General features: G+C 45.3%; 1 protein-coding gene across 2 annotated transcripts in view; it reads right to left on the reverse strand.

Moving 5' to 3' along the window:
- The window catches only part of ugp2b (UDP-glucose pyrophosphorylase 2b), a 113,095-nt gene that overhangs the window by 84,759 nt on the left and 6,152 nt on the right, over positions 1 to 22,184 (reverse strand). For both annotated transcript variants that reach the window (XM_084322249.1, XM_084322248.1), the window contains exons 2-3: positions 20,546 to 20,673; positions 16,612 to 16,719 (exon numbers count right to left, since the gene is read on the reverse strand). In XM_084322249.1, coding sequence (XP_084178375.1) covers positions 16,612 to 16,719; positions 20,546 to 20,644 — 207 coding nt within the window. In that variant the 5' untranslated portion in view covers positions 20,645 to 20,673. The remainder of the gene's footprint in view (positions 1 to 16,611; positions 16,720 to 20,545; positions 20,674 to 22,184) is intronic.

Raw genomic sequence — 22,184 nt, forward strand, 5'->3', positions numbered from 1 at the left:
TTTGGAAATTACTCAATAATCAACTAGGATGCAGTAAAAAACTTAAAACCAGATTCTCAAACATAAACATAAAAACGGACAACACGCTCATCACAGACAAGCTGGATGTAGCCAATTACTTAAACATTTTCTTCACAAACATAGCCACAACACTGGTAAACAAACTACCCTCCCACTCAGGGCTTTATGGGGTAGAACACATAGTAGCTTACTACAAAAACCTAGGGGTCCGCAAGGACGACTTCAAGCTGGAAATGGTAACAACAGATGAGGTACTCAATAAACTGAGCGCCCTCCAACCTAACAAGGCCACTGGCCATGACAACATCCCCTCCAAATTCCTCAGAGACTCAGCAGCCGCCATCACCCCAATCATCACACACATAATAAACCTCTCCATAAAACAGGGACACGTCCCCAAGGACTTCAAAATTGCGAGGGTGACCCCTCTGCACAAAAAGGGCAGCAAATTAGACCCAGGCAACTACCGCCCTGTTTCTATTCTCACCTCCATCTCGAAAGTCATGGAAAAAATAGTCTACGAACAGGTCGAAAAGTACCTAGCGGAAAAAAATCTAATCTACGAATTCCAATCTGGCTTCAGAACATCCCACTCCACTGACACATGCCTTCTCTATTTGAATGACCACATCAAACAAGAGGTGGACGCAGGCAAATACTGCGGCATGGTCATGCTGGACCTACAAAAGGCCTTTGACACGGTCAATCACTCCATTCTGATTGACAAGCTAAAAGCAATTGGTTTTGATAGTCTATCAGTGAGCTGGATGCAATCCTACCTTGAGGGGAGGGAACAGATGGTGGAGGTAAACGGTACCCTATCCCCCCCTCTCACAGTGAGCTGTGGTGTTCCACAAGGAAGCATACTAGGACCGCTACTGTTCCTAATTTATGCAAATGACATGTCGTCAGCTTGTGACTGCAACTTGTTCCTGTTTGCGGACGACTCAGCCCTGCTGGTCTCTGACAAGAACAAGTTACAGGTTGAAAAAACCCTCAGCTCGGAACTAGGCAGAATCTGCATATGGCTCGCTGATAACAAACTATCATTACACATGGGCAAAACAGAGTCCATTCTCTTCGGTTCAAATAACAAACTCAGCAAGACCGACGGCTTCTCAGTTACAGTGGGTGACAATATTGTCACAAGGAAAGATGAAATTACCTACCTGGGTTCCATCCTAGAGGCTAATCTCTCCTGTGACAAAATGGCATCCAATGTAATAAAAAAAGTCAACCAACGAACTCGATTCTTGTACCGGATCTCCTCTCTGGTAAACAAGAATACCCTGAAGACTCTGGCAGGAGCACTCATTCAGGGGTACTACGACTATGCTTGCACCTCATGGTACCAAAGCACCTCAAAGGCGCTAAAAACAAAATTACAAACATCTCAAAACAAACTGGTCAGACTACTGCTTGACCTTACTCCTAGAACCCACCTCACCCCTGCCCACTTTGACAACCTAGGATGGCTTAGAGTAGATGACAGAGTACAGCAACTTGCAATGGGCCTGGTCTACAAGATACACTACACGACCAAGGTACCCATGTACATGGCAAAATACTTCCCAAAGGTCAGTGAATACCACGATCACAACACCAGAGGGAGCTCCACAAATCATGTTAAACCCAGATTCGGCTCAAATAAGGGACTAAACACGTTTCGCAATTATGCCACATCAATGTGGAACGCCCTACCCAAAGCTGTAAAGGAATGTGGATCACTACCCACTTTCAAAACCTCTCTCAAGAGACACCTACGGGAGACTGCAATTCAACACTGGCCCCTGTAAATATCCTAACCCAACCCCCTCCAATGTACAGTCATTTACCTAGTATGGTTTTGTCAATAGTCCAATGTACAATTTTGTTTGTTTGTACAGAGTCTCCCCCCCCTCAATGTACAGTTTTGCTTGTTTATACAGTGTGCCCCCCCCCCCCAACCACCTCCAATGTAAATTACCCAGTATGGTTGTCAATATCCCAGTGTACCCAACCCCCCCCACCCAACCTCCTCCAATGTACAGTTTCTACGTCAAATGTATATACTCCCTTTTCTTGACTCCTTCTGTATCACAAACAGTACTGTATTTGCAAATCTGGTATGTCATAAATGTATAGATGTAGCAGTACTGACTATCTGTATGTCATGTATGTCATATATGTCCTGATGAATTGAAAATGGGGGACCCTGATGTAAACAAGACGAAAGTCTTTCTCTGGTCTGCATCCCCTTAACAATTGTGTGTATTGAGCTGTACTGTATTGTACCCATTCTGCAATCTGTTAATAAAGTTTTCAATCAATCAATCAATCAATCAATCAGTCTACAGATGCCAGTGTTTTTTCTCCTTTTCTGTGTTTTATTTCAAAGTAGGTCTACACAGCCAGTATTTTTTCTCCTCTTCATAAGAGTTTGAGGTTTTCCTTTGTTATGCCAGGTCAACATTTTTCTTTTTATTGCTTTATAATTCTATTAATGCAACAAACTGTGTGCTATAAGTATAAAGTATAATAAATCGCAAATTACTTTGGGTATGCAATTGTCAGGCGTTTTTTTTTTTTTGTTTTTTTTTTTTTTTTCTCCTTTTTCCTCCGATTTTCTCCCATCCCAATGTTAGTCGTTATGCCAATTCCCAATCCCCTTCCTGGTCGCTGCGCACCTACCCCCCACAGTCGGTCTGGGAGAGTGGAGGCTATCACGTGCTTCCTCCGACACACGTCTAGCCAATCAACCGCTTCTTTTCACCTGGCAGCGCGGACTCTCACTGAGAGGGTGTAACGTGTGGAAGGATCACACTACCCCCCTTAGATCCTATCCGTGCTGAGCAGGCGCCCCGACCGAACTGTAGGAGTCGCTGTTTACAACGACCCGGACCCACCCCGCCAGCTTTCCCACCCTCTAATACTGCCTGTAACGGCCAAAATGGAGTTAATGTGCAGTGGATTTATGTGACCAGAAGGTGGCGCTTCTTTTATTTAAGCGTCAGGTAAACCTGTAGGAGGAGGAGTTTTGACCCGGAAAAGGGCAATGGTTTTTGACCGCAAGCACGACGCATGTCTCAGGTCGAAATGTTTGTAGGCAATTAGTTATTGTATTCATTATTATTTAATCAGTTTAAGGAACAAAAGCAAGGATATTCTGTTTGCACGGTGAAGCAAATAAATATCATTTTCCAAGTAAGCTGCCTGCATTGTGTCATTGGGACAAGGACTGTTCAGGCACGCGGGAACTATAAAACGGCAGGGGGTGCTGGGGGGTCGCCAGATGAAAAAAAAAATCTTTTTTTTTTGGTCAGGCCACTGAACTTAGAAGCAGGCCAGGCCTGTGTTTCTATTTGCACCAGCGCAATAGTTAGATAACCTAGGTGGGGAACAACCAGGAGATCACTGCAACTCACACAAGTTGGAGAACTATCTCTCTCTCTCTCTTGCTCTCACACACACACAAAGGGAGCCGCATGTGATTGGTGGAGGCGGGATCCTTACGAAAAACTGCTAATCATTGACACATGCTAGCCTGTAATAATCCCCCCCAGAAAAATGTACTTTGCATTTGATATATTGCAAATATATGCCATCACACACACTGGCATTTAAAGGGTTAGAATTATAAAATGAATATGTGGTGTTATGATCAGGGCTGAAGTTGAATAAAATATTGTATTTATCAATTACAAAAAACTGAAAATCCATAAAAATCTGTGTTGTTGCTAATCATACATATGCTAGCCTGTTTTTTAACAATAAGTTGTGATGCCATCACAAACACTGGCATTTAAAGGGTACAAATAAAAAAAATGCCTGCACCAGAATGCAGGAAATTAAGTCTTTGTAACAAAGAAATTCCTGGTGGGGGACCCCCAGACCCCCTGCTTAAAAATTGGCCTGACTGGGACTATATTTCCTGGCCTGAATGATTTCCCCAGTCCGGCCCTGGTTAAAAGCCTCCAATGCTTATTAGTGTGTGTGCGTTTGAACGTTTGCATGTTTCAACCATACATTTCCATTTAAAATAAATTTTTTTACCTCCTAAAATAGTGGGGGTCGCGGCTCTCTGACACAGTTTTTTTTGGGTCGTGGCCTGAAAAGTTTGGGAACCCCTGGTCTAGCCTGTACCCCCCAGACATGTTGCTGGCCCCGTCAAAACAGTATCCTATCAGCCTCTCCATGGGCAGGTCGAGGCGTAAAAGTATTTTATACACAAAAACAGCGTCTCGGCTGTTGTGTCTGGGCCGGGCATTGTAAAAACCCCAAAAGAAGTTCTGAGCTTCCAAGTTGTCATCGGCTAACTGTATATTACACGAGAATTGTTCTTTTCCAGTGAGTGACATCAGTGGTTCCGTCAGCGCTCAAGCCAAAGATTGGGCTTTTGGATGCTTTGCCTCTAATTTGTCGCTGAATATCATGGGCAAGCAGCTGTAAGATTTCGTTTTGGATGTTGTTGGACATCCAGTTGTCTCTCTTTTGGAGCCAATTCTTCAACTCGGGATCAGACTCGGTGCGCACTCTTTCCATCATGAGCTGCCATAACACCCCATCCCTATTTGCATCACCCCTCAGTGGAAGCCCCTGGCGCCCGAGGGGGGGTATAGGGGAACAGACTCAGTTCTGTATCGTTAGTGGCTTAGCTTGGCATCGCCTTCTGCCTTCTGCACTATCTCGCGTACGTGCACGCGTACTGAATAAACCACAAATGTACCTCTAATACCAGTATTAGTCTGACCACACCCCTCATCAGCTTACCTTCATAAGCAGGTGTGTGGTCACCTGCTCTCCTCCTTCTCGCTTTCACCACAAGGAAGAGGTGCCTCGGTAGATCCCCACACTTGACACCATGATGGAAGAAATTGGATTAGGAACAGCTTGGGAAACAAGGATACGTTGACATCATATCTTTATTTTCTCTCTCACTATTTTCGAGAAAATACGGCGATATTGTCTTCGTACTGGAGTGTCTAGAAGATGATGATCATTCTACAAACCCTCCACCGGTTTTCGTATTGGGAGCACGCCGCTGCATGCTTCTCAACTGCAGTTCCTTGCTGTGTTTGTTGGGGTGAAACCTGTCAGGCCACAGCTGAACTGTCGGACATGCCGCTGTTGTGAGGAGCGGTGCGTTCCAGGTTGGGTGAGTAGTGTTTGCTGGCGGGCTCCACTTGTCTGTTAGTGCTATGGGGGCTACTAGACAAAGTTTATGGAAACCGGCCCCAGGCTAGGGTCCTTTGTTTAGCCGTCTAGGCGACAGAAGGCCTTGGTCTGGCGACCATTATAGTTTTAACTAGTGGGCCGCGACCATTGACACTGGTGATCCCTGTGTGTTCTGGACGAGTGGATTCTCTCTGTCACCGTGTTAAGACCCCATCTTTCATATCCAAATGAGAGTATTCCTTCACGAGGGGATATGTGCATGTAATGTGCGATAGCGGCAGATTCATGTTCAAAGTCAGCTATACAGGCCAGTTGGTACTGTGCTGATTCCGCCGGACGTGTTAATGTCACCGTTGTGAAGCGGTGTTGACGTCTTGTTTTCTCTTTTCTCTTAAAAAGTGAGGAGGGTTCAGAACGGCGGCCTGTCTGGGTGAGTGTTATGTCATTGTTTACATGTTCATAGCTTACGGTTAGCCGGTCGGTGGCCTGGCGCGGGGTAGCTTGGCTTCTCGCGCGCCGCCGGGAGCTCGCTCCTGATCGCGTGCGTCGTAGATCGGCGTCTCGCGAGCGGAAGCGATAGCACCCGAACGGTTGGAGCAGCCGTTAGCTTGATGCTATTCTGTTGAACGTGCTTTGATTTTTAACATGTTTTACACTCTTGACCACGACGTCATCCTTGACAGGGGATGTTCGTCAACCCTGCCTGAGCCTAGACGGGGATTGCGTCGACAAAGAGGGCTGTGTTCTACGGTGGCTTGTGACTGCACTTCGCTGATCTGCGTTCCGGGCAGGTACGGGGTTGGCCAGACCCTCATAACACGTCTTCTGGTTTTACCTTGCTAAATGTATTGTGAATGACGGTGTTTTTTCCCAAAACGTGTGTTGTTGCAATGCATTTGAGATACGTTGCGGGTTGTGTGTGAGCTGTTTTTGTCACTGGCAGTAGCTTCTCCGTGCAGGTCGTGATGTATTGATCTGGTTGTTGTGTGAGAAACATCATGGTGTTTATGTGTACCGTGTACTCACTACTAAGGCAACTAACCTATGAAGCTATGCTTGGTGACGAGTGAGTAAAAGAATGTTCTTTCTCAGACTGTAATGACAATGGACAGTGAGTTCACACATTAACAGGTTTTCCTGTTTTAACTGGCCGTATTGAGGGTAAAATAGGAGGATTGTGTTTTTCCCCCCCCGGTTCCCTGGGGACTTTATCACCTCCTATCAGACATGTTGTGCATTAATTGTGTCTTTTGTGTGGTAGGGATACGATGTAACTCTCAGCTTGATTGCTGAGGTTGTGCTAAATCTGCTGGAGAAACTTATTTCCTAAAGGGAAGTTGGTTTGGTTGCTGTCATGTGTGCTTAGCAAGGCCTGTGGTCGATACTAATCAAGAATGATGTATTCTCTCATTGTGATGATGATGGGTTGTGTGTGTCATGTGACCTACAACTGGGTTGTACTGGCCACAGAAGCACATGTGTATGTTGGACCGGGGTTCTTAGAGCCCTCTCTATTCTGTGTTTTTCCTTAGTAAAAATCAGATAGCAGGTTAGCTCGTGCGCTGTGTGGAGCTGTGAAACGCTTCATAGAGCTGACTATGACTGTGTCATATTCTCTTTTTGTCGTTACGTCGTATCATGGGTGTGGGGTCGTAAAGGGGTGAACTGGTAACCTTTCCTCTCCCCATTGTTCTGTCGGTCAGGGGTACACCCCCTGTCCTTCAAGGTTCCCGTCACGTGGCGGTTCGGCACGTTACGGGGGGGGGGGGGGGGGGGGGGGAGGGAGTTCCTGGTCCCACGGCCTGGTATATTGGGCGTGTGCACCGCAGGAATTCCCCCGCCATAGAGTACGTCACCGTGCGCGTCTCTGTTGGTAGGACTTCCGTGTGCTGTTCAGGTCCATGTGATGGATCTGTTTTCAGGGGGGGTGGTCAGGGCTCCTCCTCACCAAGCGCCTACTCAGGCCTTCTGTGAGTTCGGACTCCTTCTTCCATGTGATCCATGTGAGGAAGCCTCCATCAGAGTACAGAGCCTTCCTCCTCAGATTGTCAAAGTGAGTGGACCCTCTAGAAGGGTCCTTTTCTATTGTATGTATATTCGATTCAATTCGTTTATTGAGTGTGTATGGGTTCGGTGCCTCTTCCCCGGAGGCCCTAAAACCAGTTTTTTACATGGCTCAAGGTGCAATATATTCTTTTCAATCTGTACAGCTCGCGTGGGAAGTCTCTCTGGGGATCCCCGTCTCTTTCCTATGGGAGGGTGGTGGGATGTAAAAATGTGAACATTTTTTACCCCGGCTGTGTAGACTGGGATACATACTGTTGATACTTCCTTCTTTCTATTCCAGAAGTGTTGGAGTTAGGGAGTGTCACACCCCTCTTGTCGTTCCCCTGGGCGCCTTGGGGATTCAATGACAGGTCTAAATAGCCTGTTCGTTGATGGGGGTGTGTCCCGACGCACGTATAGTGCTAGCTCGCTGTAAACAGGCGATTGACTGGCACGCCTTAGTTGCTTGTGGTTGAAACAGCGTTTTTATAAAGCAACTGAGATGGGGGTTTTTCCTCTTCCGGCGACCACATCCCATGACCTGGGTGGGTTGTCGACGGATCCTCGTTCATGTCTGGGGGATGATGACGGGATGGATCTGAACATATGTAGTGGGGTCTCACGCCCTTGGGGTGGGCCACCAGGCGCGGTTCGTCCCGACGTCTGGGTGGCGCCTTCTTTTCATGTTAAGATCAACACGCATATCTGCCCTTCTCCTGGAGTAGGCATGTCGGCGTGGTTAGGGCACGGGACTGGTTCTGGTCACGCTGGTCCAGATCAGTTGAACCCGTTGTCCGCCGGGGATGCAGATCTGCTGTTCTGGTACCCTGAGGGACTTGGGCTTTTTTCAGGGGGAAAAATGCCAGGTCGGTCTGGGTGTCACAGGGTTAAGCGCTATGGAGACCCTGGTTGGGTATGTTTTTACTCAGCACTGTCGTCATGGCTTACAGCCATGCCATTCTGTACGCGCTCGATCTCGTCGGATCTCGGCCGCTACACAGGTTGGTCCTGGTTAGTACTTGGTTGGGAGACCGCCGGGGAATACCAGGTACGGTGTGCTTAGGGGCTGGTTCTCCATTGTTTTTCGCTCCTCTCTCACGCATGGCGAAGAGGGGCCTGTGGGGGTGGTTTTTTGACCTCCTCTGGTGACCCTGTGCTTCCCGTACCGCCAGGCCCGGTCCGAAGTGATGTTTGCGACCCGTAGGCCTGGGTTAACCCTTTTTGGAAACTGAAACACTTGTACTGCGGTATAGCCGGTGTATACCCGCAGGTGTGTTTTGGAGTTTTTTCTTGAGGGGTTATAGGAACAACCACCGCATTGGGTAACACCGAGGTGGTTGATTCCCTGGTGTGTTGGAGCAGTGTCAACTCCCGGGTTCACCGGTTGAGGGTGCCCCTGCACGTTCATGACGTCTGCCAATCGTGTCAGCCTTCTCTGCCTCGACCCCTCTGGGTGGGGGTTGTTAAATGGAGGCTTGGTCATGCAACACCGCCAGCTTACGCTCCTTCCGCCGGGGCGGCTGTGTTCAGCTGTCCCCTCTGGCGCCTGTCTCGTCCGCAGTCTCCAGGCTAGGGTTAACAGCCTGTTGCCTGGTTTTTCCCCGGTGCGCTGCCTGCTTCCGTTGGTTAACCTTTTTTGTGTGCTTACGGCCATGCTGACTGCCTATTCTGCAGGGTCAGTGTGCCAGGCGGTGTACTATTGGGGGGACGGGGCCCGCTCGGCTTACTGGCCTGGTTGGTTCCGCCTGGGAATACCAGGTGCAGTAACTGAGGGGCCTTTGTCCGAATACGCTGGCGATGTGGGGGGCGGGGCACTACGTGCCCACCTGGTGGGGTCTTGATGCTGGCATCATGGACTTCTCCGGGCCCCCATTCCAGGGAGTCCAGTCCTTTTGGTGGGTCTGGGTCTTCCTTCGTGCTCCGCTGCTACGGCCTTGCCACGGGGTTGGGTTTGCCCTTGACCCCGTGATTCTGGGGGCAGTAACGAGGTTGTTCCTCCGTTCGTTCCCGGGTGGCATGCGGGTTGTGCGTGTGTGTAGTCGTGGGTCAAGCCACGGTCTGCTCACCCTGTGCGTTGAGTTGCTTGAGTGCCTCTTCGCACGGTCGGGTCCGTCGCCCTCCCGTGACGTCCCTAATAGGGGGGCTACCCTCCATTAGGGGGGGTCGGGGGGGCTCGGCCCTCCCTGTTCTGATGGTTTTGGGGGGCTGTCAGCGGGGTGTATTTGTCAGCCAAGTGGCTCCGCTTGGCCTCCCTTGTGCAGAAGGCGATGCCAAGCTAAGCCACTAACGATACAGAACGTTAGGTTATGACTATAACCAAGTTCTGTTAGTTAGGGGCGATGCTTGGCATCGGACGCCGCTGCAGCCCTTGTCCTCACCTTGTGGTGAAAGCTTGGGAAGGAGGAGAGCAGGTGACCACACACCTGCTTATGAAGGTAAGCTGATGAGGGGTGTGGTCAGACTAATACTGGTATTAGAGGTACATTTGTGGTTTATTCAGTACGCGTGCACGTACGCGAGATAGTGCAGAAGGCAGAAGGCGATGCCAAGCATCGCCCCTAACTAACAGAACTTGGTTATAGTCATAACCTAACGTTAACTCTTCAATACCTAATGCTGAGGCTGAACCTGTCGTCTCTGTCTCTCTCTGACGTTTATCAGATTTAGTGGGACTGTCACTGGGACCGGCGGGACGTTTAGAAAATAAATCTGATATTTTTCTTTTCTGCGAGTGAGACATTCTGTGCTAGCAAAGTCTGACTACTAGCTCAAATCGACTGACTGCGCAAGCACTGTATCACAGTAGCTCAGTGGTTCGTGGCGCGTGGGAAAGGCGGGAGACAGGAGGTGAATACAATTAGTTGTTTCACCTGTCATTCAATCAGTCTGTGACAGTCTGTCATCACTCGAAAATCTACTCGGTTTTACACGTATGATTGTGTACATACAGTAGTGTAATGAATGAATGAAAACTTTATTTAACAGATTGGAGAATGGCTACAATACAGTACGGCTCAATACACACAATATTAAAATGGTGACGTGCTTTGAGCAGGATAAACGTATAATATACAGTGTTACAGTTATACAGTTACAGTATATACAAATATATAAATACTGCCATAAAAAAATATATATATATATATATATATATATATATATATATATATATATATATATATTTTTTTTTTTTTTTTTTTTTTTTTTTGCAATAATTGAGAGGGGGTGCTGCAGCACCCCCCGCACCCCCCCTTCCCGCGTCCCTCCGACTGTTTGGTATGAGACCAGGAATATAACGGCGCGTCAGCCAATCTAACTACGGGATCAAGAATTCTCAGTAGCTCCGTATAAGACGGGAGCTCCTTTAATACTGCCAATTGTATTAGTGTGAACGGCCAGCCAAGCTGGTGACAACGCTGGGAGCTGGATTCGAAAAGGTGAATCCAGCGTCTCCGGCGTTGGTGACGAACGCAATCTCCGCTACGCCACCTGACCGCCCCTCTAATTGTCAGGCGTTTTATGCTAAATGTGGGGTATGCTTGGGGATATATAAAACGTTATACACTGTGTTATCTTAATTTTAAGGGTAAATAGGTTGTGCGGCTCCCTGAGCATTTTATTTTGTGGGAGGGGGGAAAAGTGGCTCTTTTGATAGTAAAGGTTGCTGATCCCTGGTCTAGAGGGAATTTGTAAATATCGAGAATATAAGAGAATTCTCCTCCTCAAAAGTTATCCATTGTACTGAACAACAGGGGTGCGTTGCTCATGGGACGGGGTTGCACGCCGTGCAACCGGCTCTGTGAGCAGAAGCACGCGCACGCACATGCATGGATGTGCACACGTGTGCACACAGGAATGCGCTGCACTCGACTGATGCGCCAACTCGCTAAGTACACACATGGCTACTTTGCATAACAATAGCACCGGTCGTCAGGTGTGTTCAAATACATTCTCAGATACATTCTGACATTCTGCACAAGACCGAAGCAGACTACAAAGAGTGACACGTTCAGCCGAACGCACAATTGGAGGGGGGCTCCCCACCCTCCAGAACATTTACAACAAGCGTTGCAAGGGCAAGGCTAAGAGAATCATTAAAGACTCCAGTCACCCGAACAACTGCCTCTTTGAACTGCTGCGGTCAGGCAAGCGATACCGGAGTCTCAAGGCGAGCACAGAAAGACTCAGAAGAAGCTTCTATCCCCAGGCCATCAGGCTGCTAAACGAACAATGAACACTACACAACAACAACCACCAAACGCACATAGCACACACATCCACACGCACACACTCACTTTAAACAAACACACTGTAGCACCCACTCCACACACTTTATAGCACACACCCACTTTAAACAAACACACTGTAGCACCCACTCCCCACACTTTATATTTATTGATGAAGGATTGCACTACAACTCGTACACCTTACTGTAAATTGTACCTAAATTGTACCTCATCCCATTTCTGCTTTGCACTATATAGTACTGTACATTAGTACACTGCATAGTATTGTATATTATATGGTAACTCAGAACATTGTACATATGTCTATACCGAACACTGTGACCTCATTTTCTTCTTCTAAATTACATGCTATACTATGTTATTTGATACTATCTTGTCTAGCACAGTCTCTGGAGCGTAACAGTAAGAAGCATTTTGTATGAAAGTATTCTGTACTTCTGTATGACAACTATTAAAGAAACTTGAAACTTGAGAAACTTGAAACATTCACACAAAACTTGTGAATGAAAATGTGTTACATTCCATTCGTAGAGGCAATTAGGCACTGTCTTTAGTCTGTGCTTATGTAAGGTACATTTATGCGCATGCGCGGGAGCGAGCGTGCACGTGGCGTCATTAAAACACAGTGCAACCAGCTTTAAAATCAGCAACGCAACACTGCCGAACAGGCCTATTGAGTTTTGTGAATTGTGTTGATCACAGAACCGTAGTTCTATCTGACCCTGCGGTGCAGCAGTTTTCTGAATCATGTTTCATTCCTATGTCATTTAATCCCCATGTCCTTTAGCCTATTGCCTCCCCTAACCCTAACCTCGCCCCACCACCGATAACGAACAATAATGATTCACTTCTAAACTCAACGACACACAGACCCAGCACTCTAGCACTCAGCCGGCCAAACACTTACACCTATTCTCTTTTTCATTTGATCTCAGGTAATCTATCACTTCATTGTAGTTTTGTTAAAGATAAACCTGTCACACCCTAGTTGCATAAAGGACTACATAGTAACGGAGGGACGGAATACAACTGCCATGGTGAATGTGGTTTTTGGTGTATATTACCTCAGTGTAATCCATCACTTGATCGTGGTTTGACACATTGAAGAGTTGAACAGGAATGCACAGTCATGATGTTTATGCAGGATAATGGTGCTCAAATTCAAATTCATTATGAACACAGGATATAGTTACTGTAACCAGTTCATATATTCATTAAATGGATAAATTATTTATGGTAAAACATTGTTTATCTGCACGTCAGCCTTTCAAATCAACTGGTCCACTTAATGGGCATGTAAACGCTTTGTTCTTCTGTTAATTGCATGCAACTTTTAGAATTTCCTGTTCATATAAGCGTGACTTCCAACAATTAATTGACAACTAAGCCTTGATATCTATAAGAAGATATTTTTGTGTCGACTGATATGGGTTTTTCAATGGCCAATGCTGATGCCGATATTTAGAGAGCAGGGCAGCCAATGGCCAATCTAAGTTGCCAGAACACAGTTATGGACCGTTCCTGCCCACTTTCAACCCTGCTTATAAGCCCATGTGGCACACTCAGTGCAAGACACGAAAATAAAACATCTATCAATCATATACAGACCTATAAATGTTGCCAGGTGTGTGTGTTTATACTCAACCTTTAATCACATAAGCAGGGCATTCTGCAGACAATTGTAACTAGCAGTATAAACTGGCACATGGGGTATCATAGGGCACCTTCACACACTGTCAGACGACCTTATCAGTGAGCTAACTATTCAGGTAAAAAATATCTGAGTTGACAGTACTCACTAGGGGTTGCTACAGTGATGTGGAATTACCCATGACTAATCATGACAACACCGGTATTACCAGTGACACGGCACTTTTTACAAAACGTTTCTATTTGTTCATTGACGAACGGACCAATGTAGCTGCAGCCTTATTTAGCACATCGCATAAACTTTTGCTGGTCTGGACTGGTCCTCTGAGCTCCTCTCCAGTCAAGCTTTCACTGCTGTGGGGTTTAATTTGAGGTTTAATTGAGCACGTTCAGTTTTATAATGTGCGCACACACACACACACACACACATATTCTACTACCGAATCCTAAATACGTAGCCACTCCGTCACAGTATTTTACAAATGAGCGTTTCTTATTTGAATATGGGCACTGATGTGCAAAGATTTACTAAAAGGGTTTTATTTATATATAAAAAATAAATAAAAAGAAGTAATGTACTCCGCAAGCCTAGTACTCACTCTCCTTATTACTATCAAAGTCATATCTAACTTTGGTAAACAATTTCTTGGCTCATGCTTCCCTGTGTTGATTCATGAACAGTCAGACCACAATATTGGCTGTTCATATGTCCCATAGTGATGATGTCATTCAGTAGATTTATTTTACCCTCCATTTTTCTTCCAAATGTTTGAGGCTGACTGTCCATGAAGTCAAGGTGAGCCAGAAAATGTATTAATGTATTAAAGTGAAATATTGCTTCGATATTCTACAATATCGATATTCTAGCAAATATGTTTTGAAGCTATTGTGAAGAATTTGTCTAGAGGGAATTTGTAAATATCGAGAATATAAGAGAATTCTCCTCCTCAAAAGTTATCCATTGTACTGAACAGGCCTATTGAGTTTTGTGAATTGTGTTGATCACTACATCCTGTAAACCACACTCCTCTATTCTTATTTGACACGTGTGCCCATTCCATGCAGACCACTGTCGTACAAAATAAAATGCATTGCGCCCCAACGTCATCACATTAAGTATGCACCATGCACAATAGAGTGAAATTCTGGTACATGCACAAGGATGCATCATTCACATTGATGACACCATCACACACACAAGGCTACATGGCTATATCGGGGGAAAAAGGTTGCAATTCTCATGTTCAGTCGACATGGACGTAAATCCAGAGACATCTTTCTGTCTTCTCTTTTGCCCTAAAACACCAGATCCTAATGTTTCTAATTTTCAGTGACAGTGCATACCAGTTTTGTAGTACTCGAGTCCTGGACTGATTTTCAGGACTCGTGACTCGACTTGGACTTGAGCACTGATGACTCGGACTCAGACTTGGACTCGAGCATTGATTGTTTGATTGTTAATTGATAAATACAGTTATTTTTTGTGTCACAAAAAAACCCTTTCACACCGGTAGGGCTCCGGTTCAAGCTCCGGCTCCGTTCTGGAGCCTCTGAACCTTGGTGCTTTCTGGCTAACCAGCCCACGTTTACACGTATTTAAGCAGAACCAACGTTCCACCGTCCTCAGTCATCAACGGGGGCGTTATTCAGGCGGAAGTAAACACAACAGTGGCTAAATGTGCCGTGTGCAAAACAGCTTCAAAGGTTCGGCATTGCATCTGCACCATGCTGCTGATCCATACAACAGGTAGCGCGGAAGCAATTTGCGACTAATGTATGTCATTATACAGCACAAGTGCAATACACCATCCAACCAGAGTGGATAAATAAATGCTCCAGAAATAAATAAATGCATAAATTAATGAAATTCTTACAAAACTTGTCAAGAGCCAAGAGCGCAGTCTCACAGCCTAGAATATGACACGAAAAAACTAAACATTTTCGGTTCCAGCTGAGAACCGACTTTTCAGGTTCCGAACCAATTATTTACGGTCTGAATGCGCCGGCCGGTTCAAGATTAGGTTCGGGAACCGGCACGGAGCCCTGCCGGTGTGAAAGGGCTAAAAGTAAATAAATTCCCTTTGAAATGGTGACCGCTGTGTCATTTATGTTTAATGTAGACCTTTTTTTTTATTTGTATGTCAGCTTTTTGACTGCCAGAGTGGAGTGGACTCAACCTTGATGACTTGGACTCGGACTAGGGCAGGGGTCGGCAACCTGCGGCTCCGGAGCCACATGCGGCTCTTTAGCCAATCAGCTGTGGCTCCCTGGCCAAAAATTTAATAAAATAAAAATGTTATTTATTTATATATATATATATATATTTTTTTTTAGATCGATGTCATACTGTGACACTGAAATGAAAAAATATGTCATCAACTAAAATATTTAGTCAACTAAAATATGTCATCAACTAAAATATACAGTACGTCACACGCGGGCCTCTCCCTGCCGTCTGCAAGTGGCTAATGTTGAGTTTCCGACCCCAGTAAGCTAACCATGGATAAATCCAGAAAAAGGAAAGTCTGAGGAAAATAGAGGGTTTAGTGGACAGATTAATTTGCTTTCACGACTAACGATGCAGGTTTACCTGTATGCCTGATATGTGGTGAGAAATTTGCGAACAACAAAAAATGTACTTTTTATTTTATAGATTTTCCACAAATAAGGGAAGGACTCAAATAGAGCTGCATAGTTCAGGGTTTTATTTCAAAGTAGGTCTACAGGTGCCAGTGTTTTTTCTCCTCTTCTGTGTTTTATTTCAAAGTAGGTCTACACATGGTAGTCTTTTTTCAAAGTGGACTACTTTTTATTTTATAAATGTTCCACAAATAAGGGAAAGACTCAAATATACCTGCATAGTTCAGGGTTTTATTTCAAAGTAGGTCTACAGATGCCAGTGTTTTTTCTCCTCTTCTGTGTTTTATTTAAAAATAGGTCTACACAGCCAATATTTTTTCTCCTCTTCATAAGAGTTTGAGGTTTTCCTTTGTTATAAGAGGTAAAAACAGCAATAACAACATTTTTCGTTTTGTTGCTTTATAATTCCATTAATGCAACAAACTGTGTGCTATAAGTAAAACGTATAATAAATTGCAAATTACTTTGGGTATGCAATTGTCAGGTGTTTTATGCTAAATGTGGGGTATGCTTGGGGATAACTATATATAAAATGTTATACACTGTTATCTTCATTTTAAGGGTAAATTGGTTTTGCGGCTCCCGAGGAATTTTATTTTGTGGGAGGGGGGAAAAATGGCTCTTTTGATAGTAAAGGTTGCTGACCCCTGGACTAGGGTAATGGGGACTCGGGACTCGACACTGGTGCATTTATTTATCCTTTATTTATCCAGGAATGTCCCATTGAGATACAAGATCTCTTCTTCCAGGGAGTCCTGCATATACACACGCACGCACGCACCGCGCGCGCGCGCACACACACACACACACACACACACACACACACACACACACACACAGGTTGTACTCTTACCGAATCCTCAGGGGGTCTTTGTATCTTGGCCCACTCCACCGATGGTCCCTTCACCTGCAGGAATCTGTGGAAGAGCTTCTTGAAGCCTTTAAAGTCTTTCCTGGACACCTGCAACACAGAGAAGTGATGTGTCACTTCACACACCATTAACCTGCTCGTCATTCTTATATGATTCTATATCATGTAAGATTCATTCTTACAAATATATGTTACTTACCCTTAGCTGCCCTTTCATGCATTCATGATGAAACATAATACCTATTATATAGATTTGATTTGGAGATAAGATAAAAAGCTAAACGACTACCTTATTTCATCCATGGCAGGAACACTTACTGACTGTGTGTGTGCGTGTGTGTGTGTGTGTGGGGGGGGGGGGGGGGGGGGGTCAGGGTTTACGTTATCCAGTAATTACTGTTTTTTACCAGGAAAATCTGTTGAAATCCGACATATTTAAATCCCTCATAATGTCCTGTGAAAATAATTCCCTCTTATTTTTATTTTATTTGGTTACTAATTAACGTACGCCCACTAATAGTGCTTGTTTTTTTTGCCACTGAAACAGAAATCTAGCTCAAACAAACAGCTTAGCACAAGTTAATAGAAGCAAATACGGACCACATTAAGCTAGGCTAGTGGTCCGTATCATTATTTTGTGCTGAGCTAGGCTAGCTTGCAGCCAGACAGCTTTCTACTGAACACACAGGAAATTGGTATCTATCTTCTTGTCTGACGCTAATCGCATTTCTCATGTGGAATTACCTTACAAGGCCTTTTTGTTAACAGCTCCCCATCCCCCCTTTGTACTCTCCACTCACCTGGTCATTCCTCCCCCGCCACCTTTTCACCCAGATAGCTTGACCCATTCTCCTGGCAATTTTGCAGCAATTCTTTGTTGTTGCCGCCATATTTAGTGTTACAGCCCCCCACACTTTTGTATCACAAACAGTACTGTATTTGCAAATCTGATATGTCATAAATGTATAGATGTAGCAGTACTGTCTATCTGTATGTCATGTATGTCATATATGTTATGATGAATTGAAAATGGGGGACCCTGGTGGAAACAAGACGAAAGTCTTTCTCTGGTCTGCATCCCCTTAACAATTGTATGTATTGAGATGTACTGTACTGTACCCATTCTGCAATCTGTTAATAAACTTTTCAATCAATCAATCAATCACACTCCAGTTCTCAGGCTGCAGCTGGTTTGAAAGCGAAAGTAAACAAGCTTCTCTGCTGGCTGTGGCTCCAGGGGAGTTGAATAGGTCTGGCTCTGCTAGTTTCTTTTCTATCTTTTGGTGCTTTTTTGGTGGACAAACCACAGCACATGTGCACCGTGACTCGTGACTGGAGACTAGCTCTGCTAGCACACATAGGCTACTGTGTACAGAGTACAGACGGTTTCAAACTGTATTTTAAATTAGAAAGCAAACAAAATAAATGGACAAGAGAAAAATAAATCTATTCTATTCTATTCTATTTAGATATATGTAACGTGTAATGTGTAAAATATGTCCCTTTGCTTTGATTTCTGACATGGTCCACATGGTTATTGGTATCAATCAACTGGTATTTAGCCTGGTATCTTTTTAGCCTTGTGTCTGTTTTAGCCTGGTATATTTTTTGCCTGGTATCTGTTTTAGTCCAGAATATAATTTTTAGCCTGATCTAGTTTTAGCCTGGTATCTGTTTTAGGCTGGTATCTGTTTTAGCCTGGTATCTTTTTTAGCCTGGTATCTTTTTAACCTGATATCAGTTTTAGCCTGGTATCAGCCTTGTTTTAGCCTGGTATCAGTTTTAGCCTGAATATCAGTGCATATCTTGTTGGGATACTTACTTCCCACCAACCAAATCACTACCAGATGGTCTCAGAGAGAGAGAGAGAGAGAGAGAGAGAGAGAGAGAGAGAGAGAGAGAGAGAGAGAGAGAGAGAGAGAGAGAGAGAGAGAGAGAGAGAGAGGACATGAGCAAGAGAGTAGATATTTGCATAAAATAAATGTGTGAGGACATCACCACAACCTAGTTTACTTATTACCTTTTGAATGCCTTGTGTTTGTCTGAGTGAGTGAGTGAGTGTGTGTCTGTGTGTGTGTGTGTCTGAGTGAGTGAGTGAGTGAGTGAGTGAGTGAGTGAGTGAGTGAGTGAGTGAGTGAGTGAGTGAGTGAGTGAGTGAGTGAGTGAGTGAGTGAGTGAGTGAGTGCGTGCGTGCGTGTGTGAAGCAGTGGTTAGACATCACACTTCTTGTGTGTGTGATTACTCTTCTTGTAATTGTTGGCAGTGCATGATTGATTATTCATGTCTGCATTGGCAAATACTAAGGTGTGTGTGTGAAGCAGTGGTTAGACACCACACTTGCTGGGATAGTGTGTAGTTAGTGTGTAGGTGGATCCCTCATTGACACTACACTACAGTATGTGTCACATGTTTCCCCCTCCAGTCGTCTGGGTCCCCCACCCACCAAATCACTACCAGATGGTCTCAGAGAGGAGAGAGAGAGAGAGAGAGAGAGAGAGAGAGAGAGAGAGAGGGAGAGAGAGAGAGAGAGAGAGAGAGAGAGAGAGAGAGAGAGAGAGAGAGAGAGAGAGAGAGAGAGAGAGAGAGAGAGAGAGAGAGAGAGAGAGAGAGAGAGAGAGAGTGTGTGTGCGTGCGTGTTTTAGTGGGTGTATAAGTGTGTCATGTCAAGTGAGTGTCATGGGGGACATGAGCAAGAGAGTAGATATTTGCGTAAATAAATTGAGTGTGTGTGTGTGTGTGTGTGTGTGTGTGTGTGTGTGTGTGTGTGTGTGTGTGTGTGTGTGTGTGTGTGTGTGTGTGAGAGTGAGTGAGTGAGTGAGTGAGTGAGTGAGTGAGTGAGTGAGTGAGTGAGTGAGTGAGTGAGTGAGTGAGTGTGTGAGTGTGTGTGTCCGAGTGAGTGTGTGTGTGTGTGTGTGTGTGTGTGTGTGTGTGTGTGTGTGTGTCTGAGTGAGTGTGTGTGTGTGTCTGAGTGTGTGGGTGTGTGTGTCTGAGTGAGAGTGTGTGTGTGTGTCTGAGTGAGTGTGTGTGTGTGTGTGTGTGTGTCTGAGTGTGTGGGTGTGTGTGTCTGAGTGAGAGTGTGTGTGTGTCTGAGTGAGCGAGTGAGTGAGTGAGTGAGTGAGTGAGTGTGTGTGTGTGTGTGTGTGTGTGTGTGTCTGAGTGAGTGAGTGAGTGAGTGAGTGTGTGTGTGTGTGTGTGTGTGTGTGTGTGTGTGTGTGTGTGTCTGAGTGAGTGTGTGTGTGTGTGTGTGTGTGTGTCTGAGTGAGAGTGTGCGTGTGTGTCTGAGTGTGTGTGTGTGTGTGTGTGTGTGTCTGAGTGAGTGTGTGTGTGTGTTAGGGCTGCACGATTAATCGTTTTTTAATCGAAATCGCGATTTGGAATGATGCAATTATCAAATCGCCATGCCTGCAATTAATTTTTTATTTATTTATTTTTTAACCAGGAAGTCCCATTGAGATACAAGATCTCCTTTGCAAGGTAGACCTGGCCAAGATGACAGCAATAACATTTGCAATACATCACACAAGAACATAATAAATGTGCATGTATACAATACATCACATGTAAACACAAAGCAGAATAGTCTACATGATAGTAAAAGTGTATAATACAGGGTAATACAGTAATTTTGCAGTTGGGACCCGACTACAGAAAGCAGCAACATTCTTCTTGTAATTTTTTTTTAAATACGTTATAATCGCATCGCAAATCGCAATCGCAATATCTGCCAGAATAATCGCAATTAGATTATTTCCCAAAATCGTGCAGCCCTAGTGTGTGTGTGTGTGTGTGTGTGTCTGAGTGAGAGTGTGCGTGTGTGTCTGAGTGTGTGTGTGTGTGTGTCTGAGTGAGAGTGTGCGTGTGTGTCTGAGTGTGTGTGTGTGTGTGTGTGTGTGTCTGAGTCTGAGTGTGCGTGTACCTCCTTCTCAGCCCCCGAGGCCGTGTCCAGCAGCTTCTCCAGCTCAGTGTTCATGCAGCTCTCCAGCTCCTGGCGTATCACCTCCTGGAACTGAGCCATCCCTCCACTGACTACACCTTTACTCAGACCTGGACAGCAAATACACAGAGACAACACTTTATATGGCCGTATGGTAATTCGCTACCTACTACCTACTGCATTTCAAGTCAAGTGTTGTGTGTCCTTTTATTGATCGCCTTGGGGAAAATCAGGTGTCATAACATGGGGAGGGGGAGGGGAGGTACAGGCAGGAACTAGTCTGTGCAGTGTTTAGTATTATACCAGTGTTCTATGCTCTGCTTGGTGCCAGACTTTGGTGTCAGTTCTATTGAAGCCTATGGGAGATGCATAGATAAACAAATAAATCAAATAAATCAACCAACATATAAAATGTTAACTAGTTAACAATGCAACAAATTGCAGATGATTCCGACATCAGAGGTAATAATAACCGGTTTAAATGACATGGTCATAAACGAGGAGATGGCTGATCCCATTCATCTCAGGCCTTGTCCAGACGAAGACGGATCCGATCTTTTTCGTTTTCATTTTAAAAAAGTTTTCCGTAAAAACACAAAATTGTCCCAAAAAACATGTGAGTCCAAACGAAACCACCGAAAACGCTGTATCGCTGCCACAAATGTACAAAATATAAGTATTTCCGGTGTTTTAGACGTCGCTCTTTTATTTTGAAACCCCCCGACCGGAAGTGTTATCGTTGTTTTCGCTAGCGGAACAACTTCCAAAGGAGAGGATCACATGCGCAAATGCAGCTACAGGCAATCGATGAGGAGGAGGAAGAGCTGCTGATTTTAATCGGCAGGAGAGAGAGAGCGCGTCAAAGCCGTATATAATATGGTGCGGTCGTAGGCATGACAGCGCAGCTCGAACTACCTGTTGTATTAAATTAATTGATTGATGTTTAACTTGTCCCTGTGTCCAGTCCTTTCTACTAGCCCCACCCGTTCACTCTAGTCGTGTATTTCATCACAGTAGCCTCCCGGTGTTTAATAAACACTTCTAGTGAAATACACAGTCAGGTTAGACGGCGCGTTGTCTCCTGAGCTCTCCTCGTTGCCAGAAGCCTAGGCAGGGTCAGACGGCAACGATGTCATCAGTGAATTCAACAAACGAAATCATTCATTCGAAAATGCAACGTTCCTGGATGGTTCTGCTGACCTCCACTGGTCCCTCCATCTCGTCCTGACCCAGGAGGCCTTGGAAGTGTCAGATGGTGTTGTGTGGAGTAGCCTGTAGGCTTGCATGGAAAAGGGGTGCCGTGACTTTAGGCGCACACGTCGTGGTGTCTCTGTGGTGGTATTGTGAAGGAGGTGGGATGCACTGATCTGTGCCTTGCGGGAAAGGACCAGTGTGGCTGCTTCTAGTCTGATGGTAGCCGGGGCAATACCAGCGAGTATGGGCAGTTGGTTTACCGGTGTGGCTTGTAGGCAACCAGAGACTGTCCGCAGGACGCATCCAGGCTGCACCTCTACATCAATGACCCTCTGGACGTCCCTGGTCAGGACTTGCCCCGGAAGCAGTGGACAACCCTCAACCGCCTAAGGACCGGCGTCGGACGCTACGGCGCCTCAATGAAGAG

Source organism: Notolepis coatsorum (genome assembly GCF_963971535.1).
Source record: "Notolepis coatsorum genome assembly, chromosome: 9".
NCBI classification, from domain to species: Eukaryota; Metazoa; Chordata; class Actinopteri; order Aulopiformes; family Paralepididae; genus Notolepis; species Notolepis coatsorum.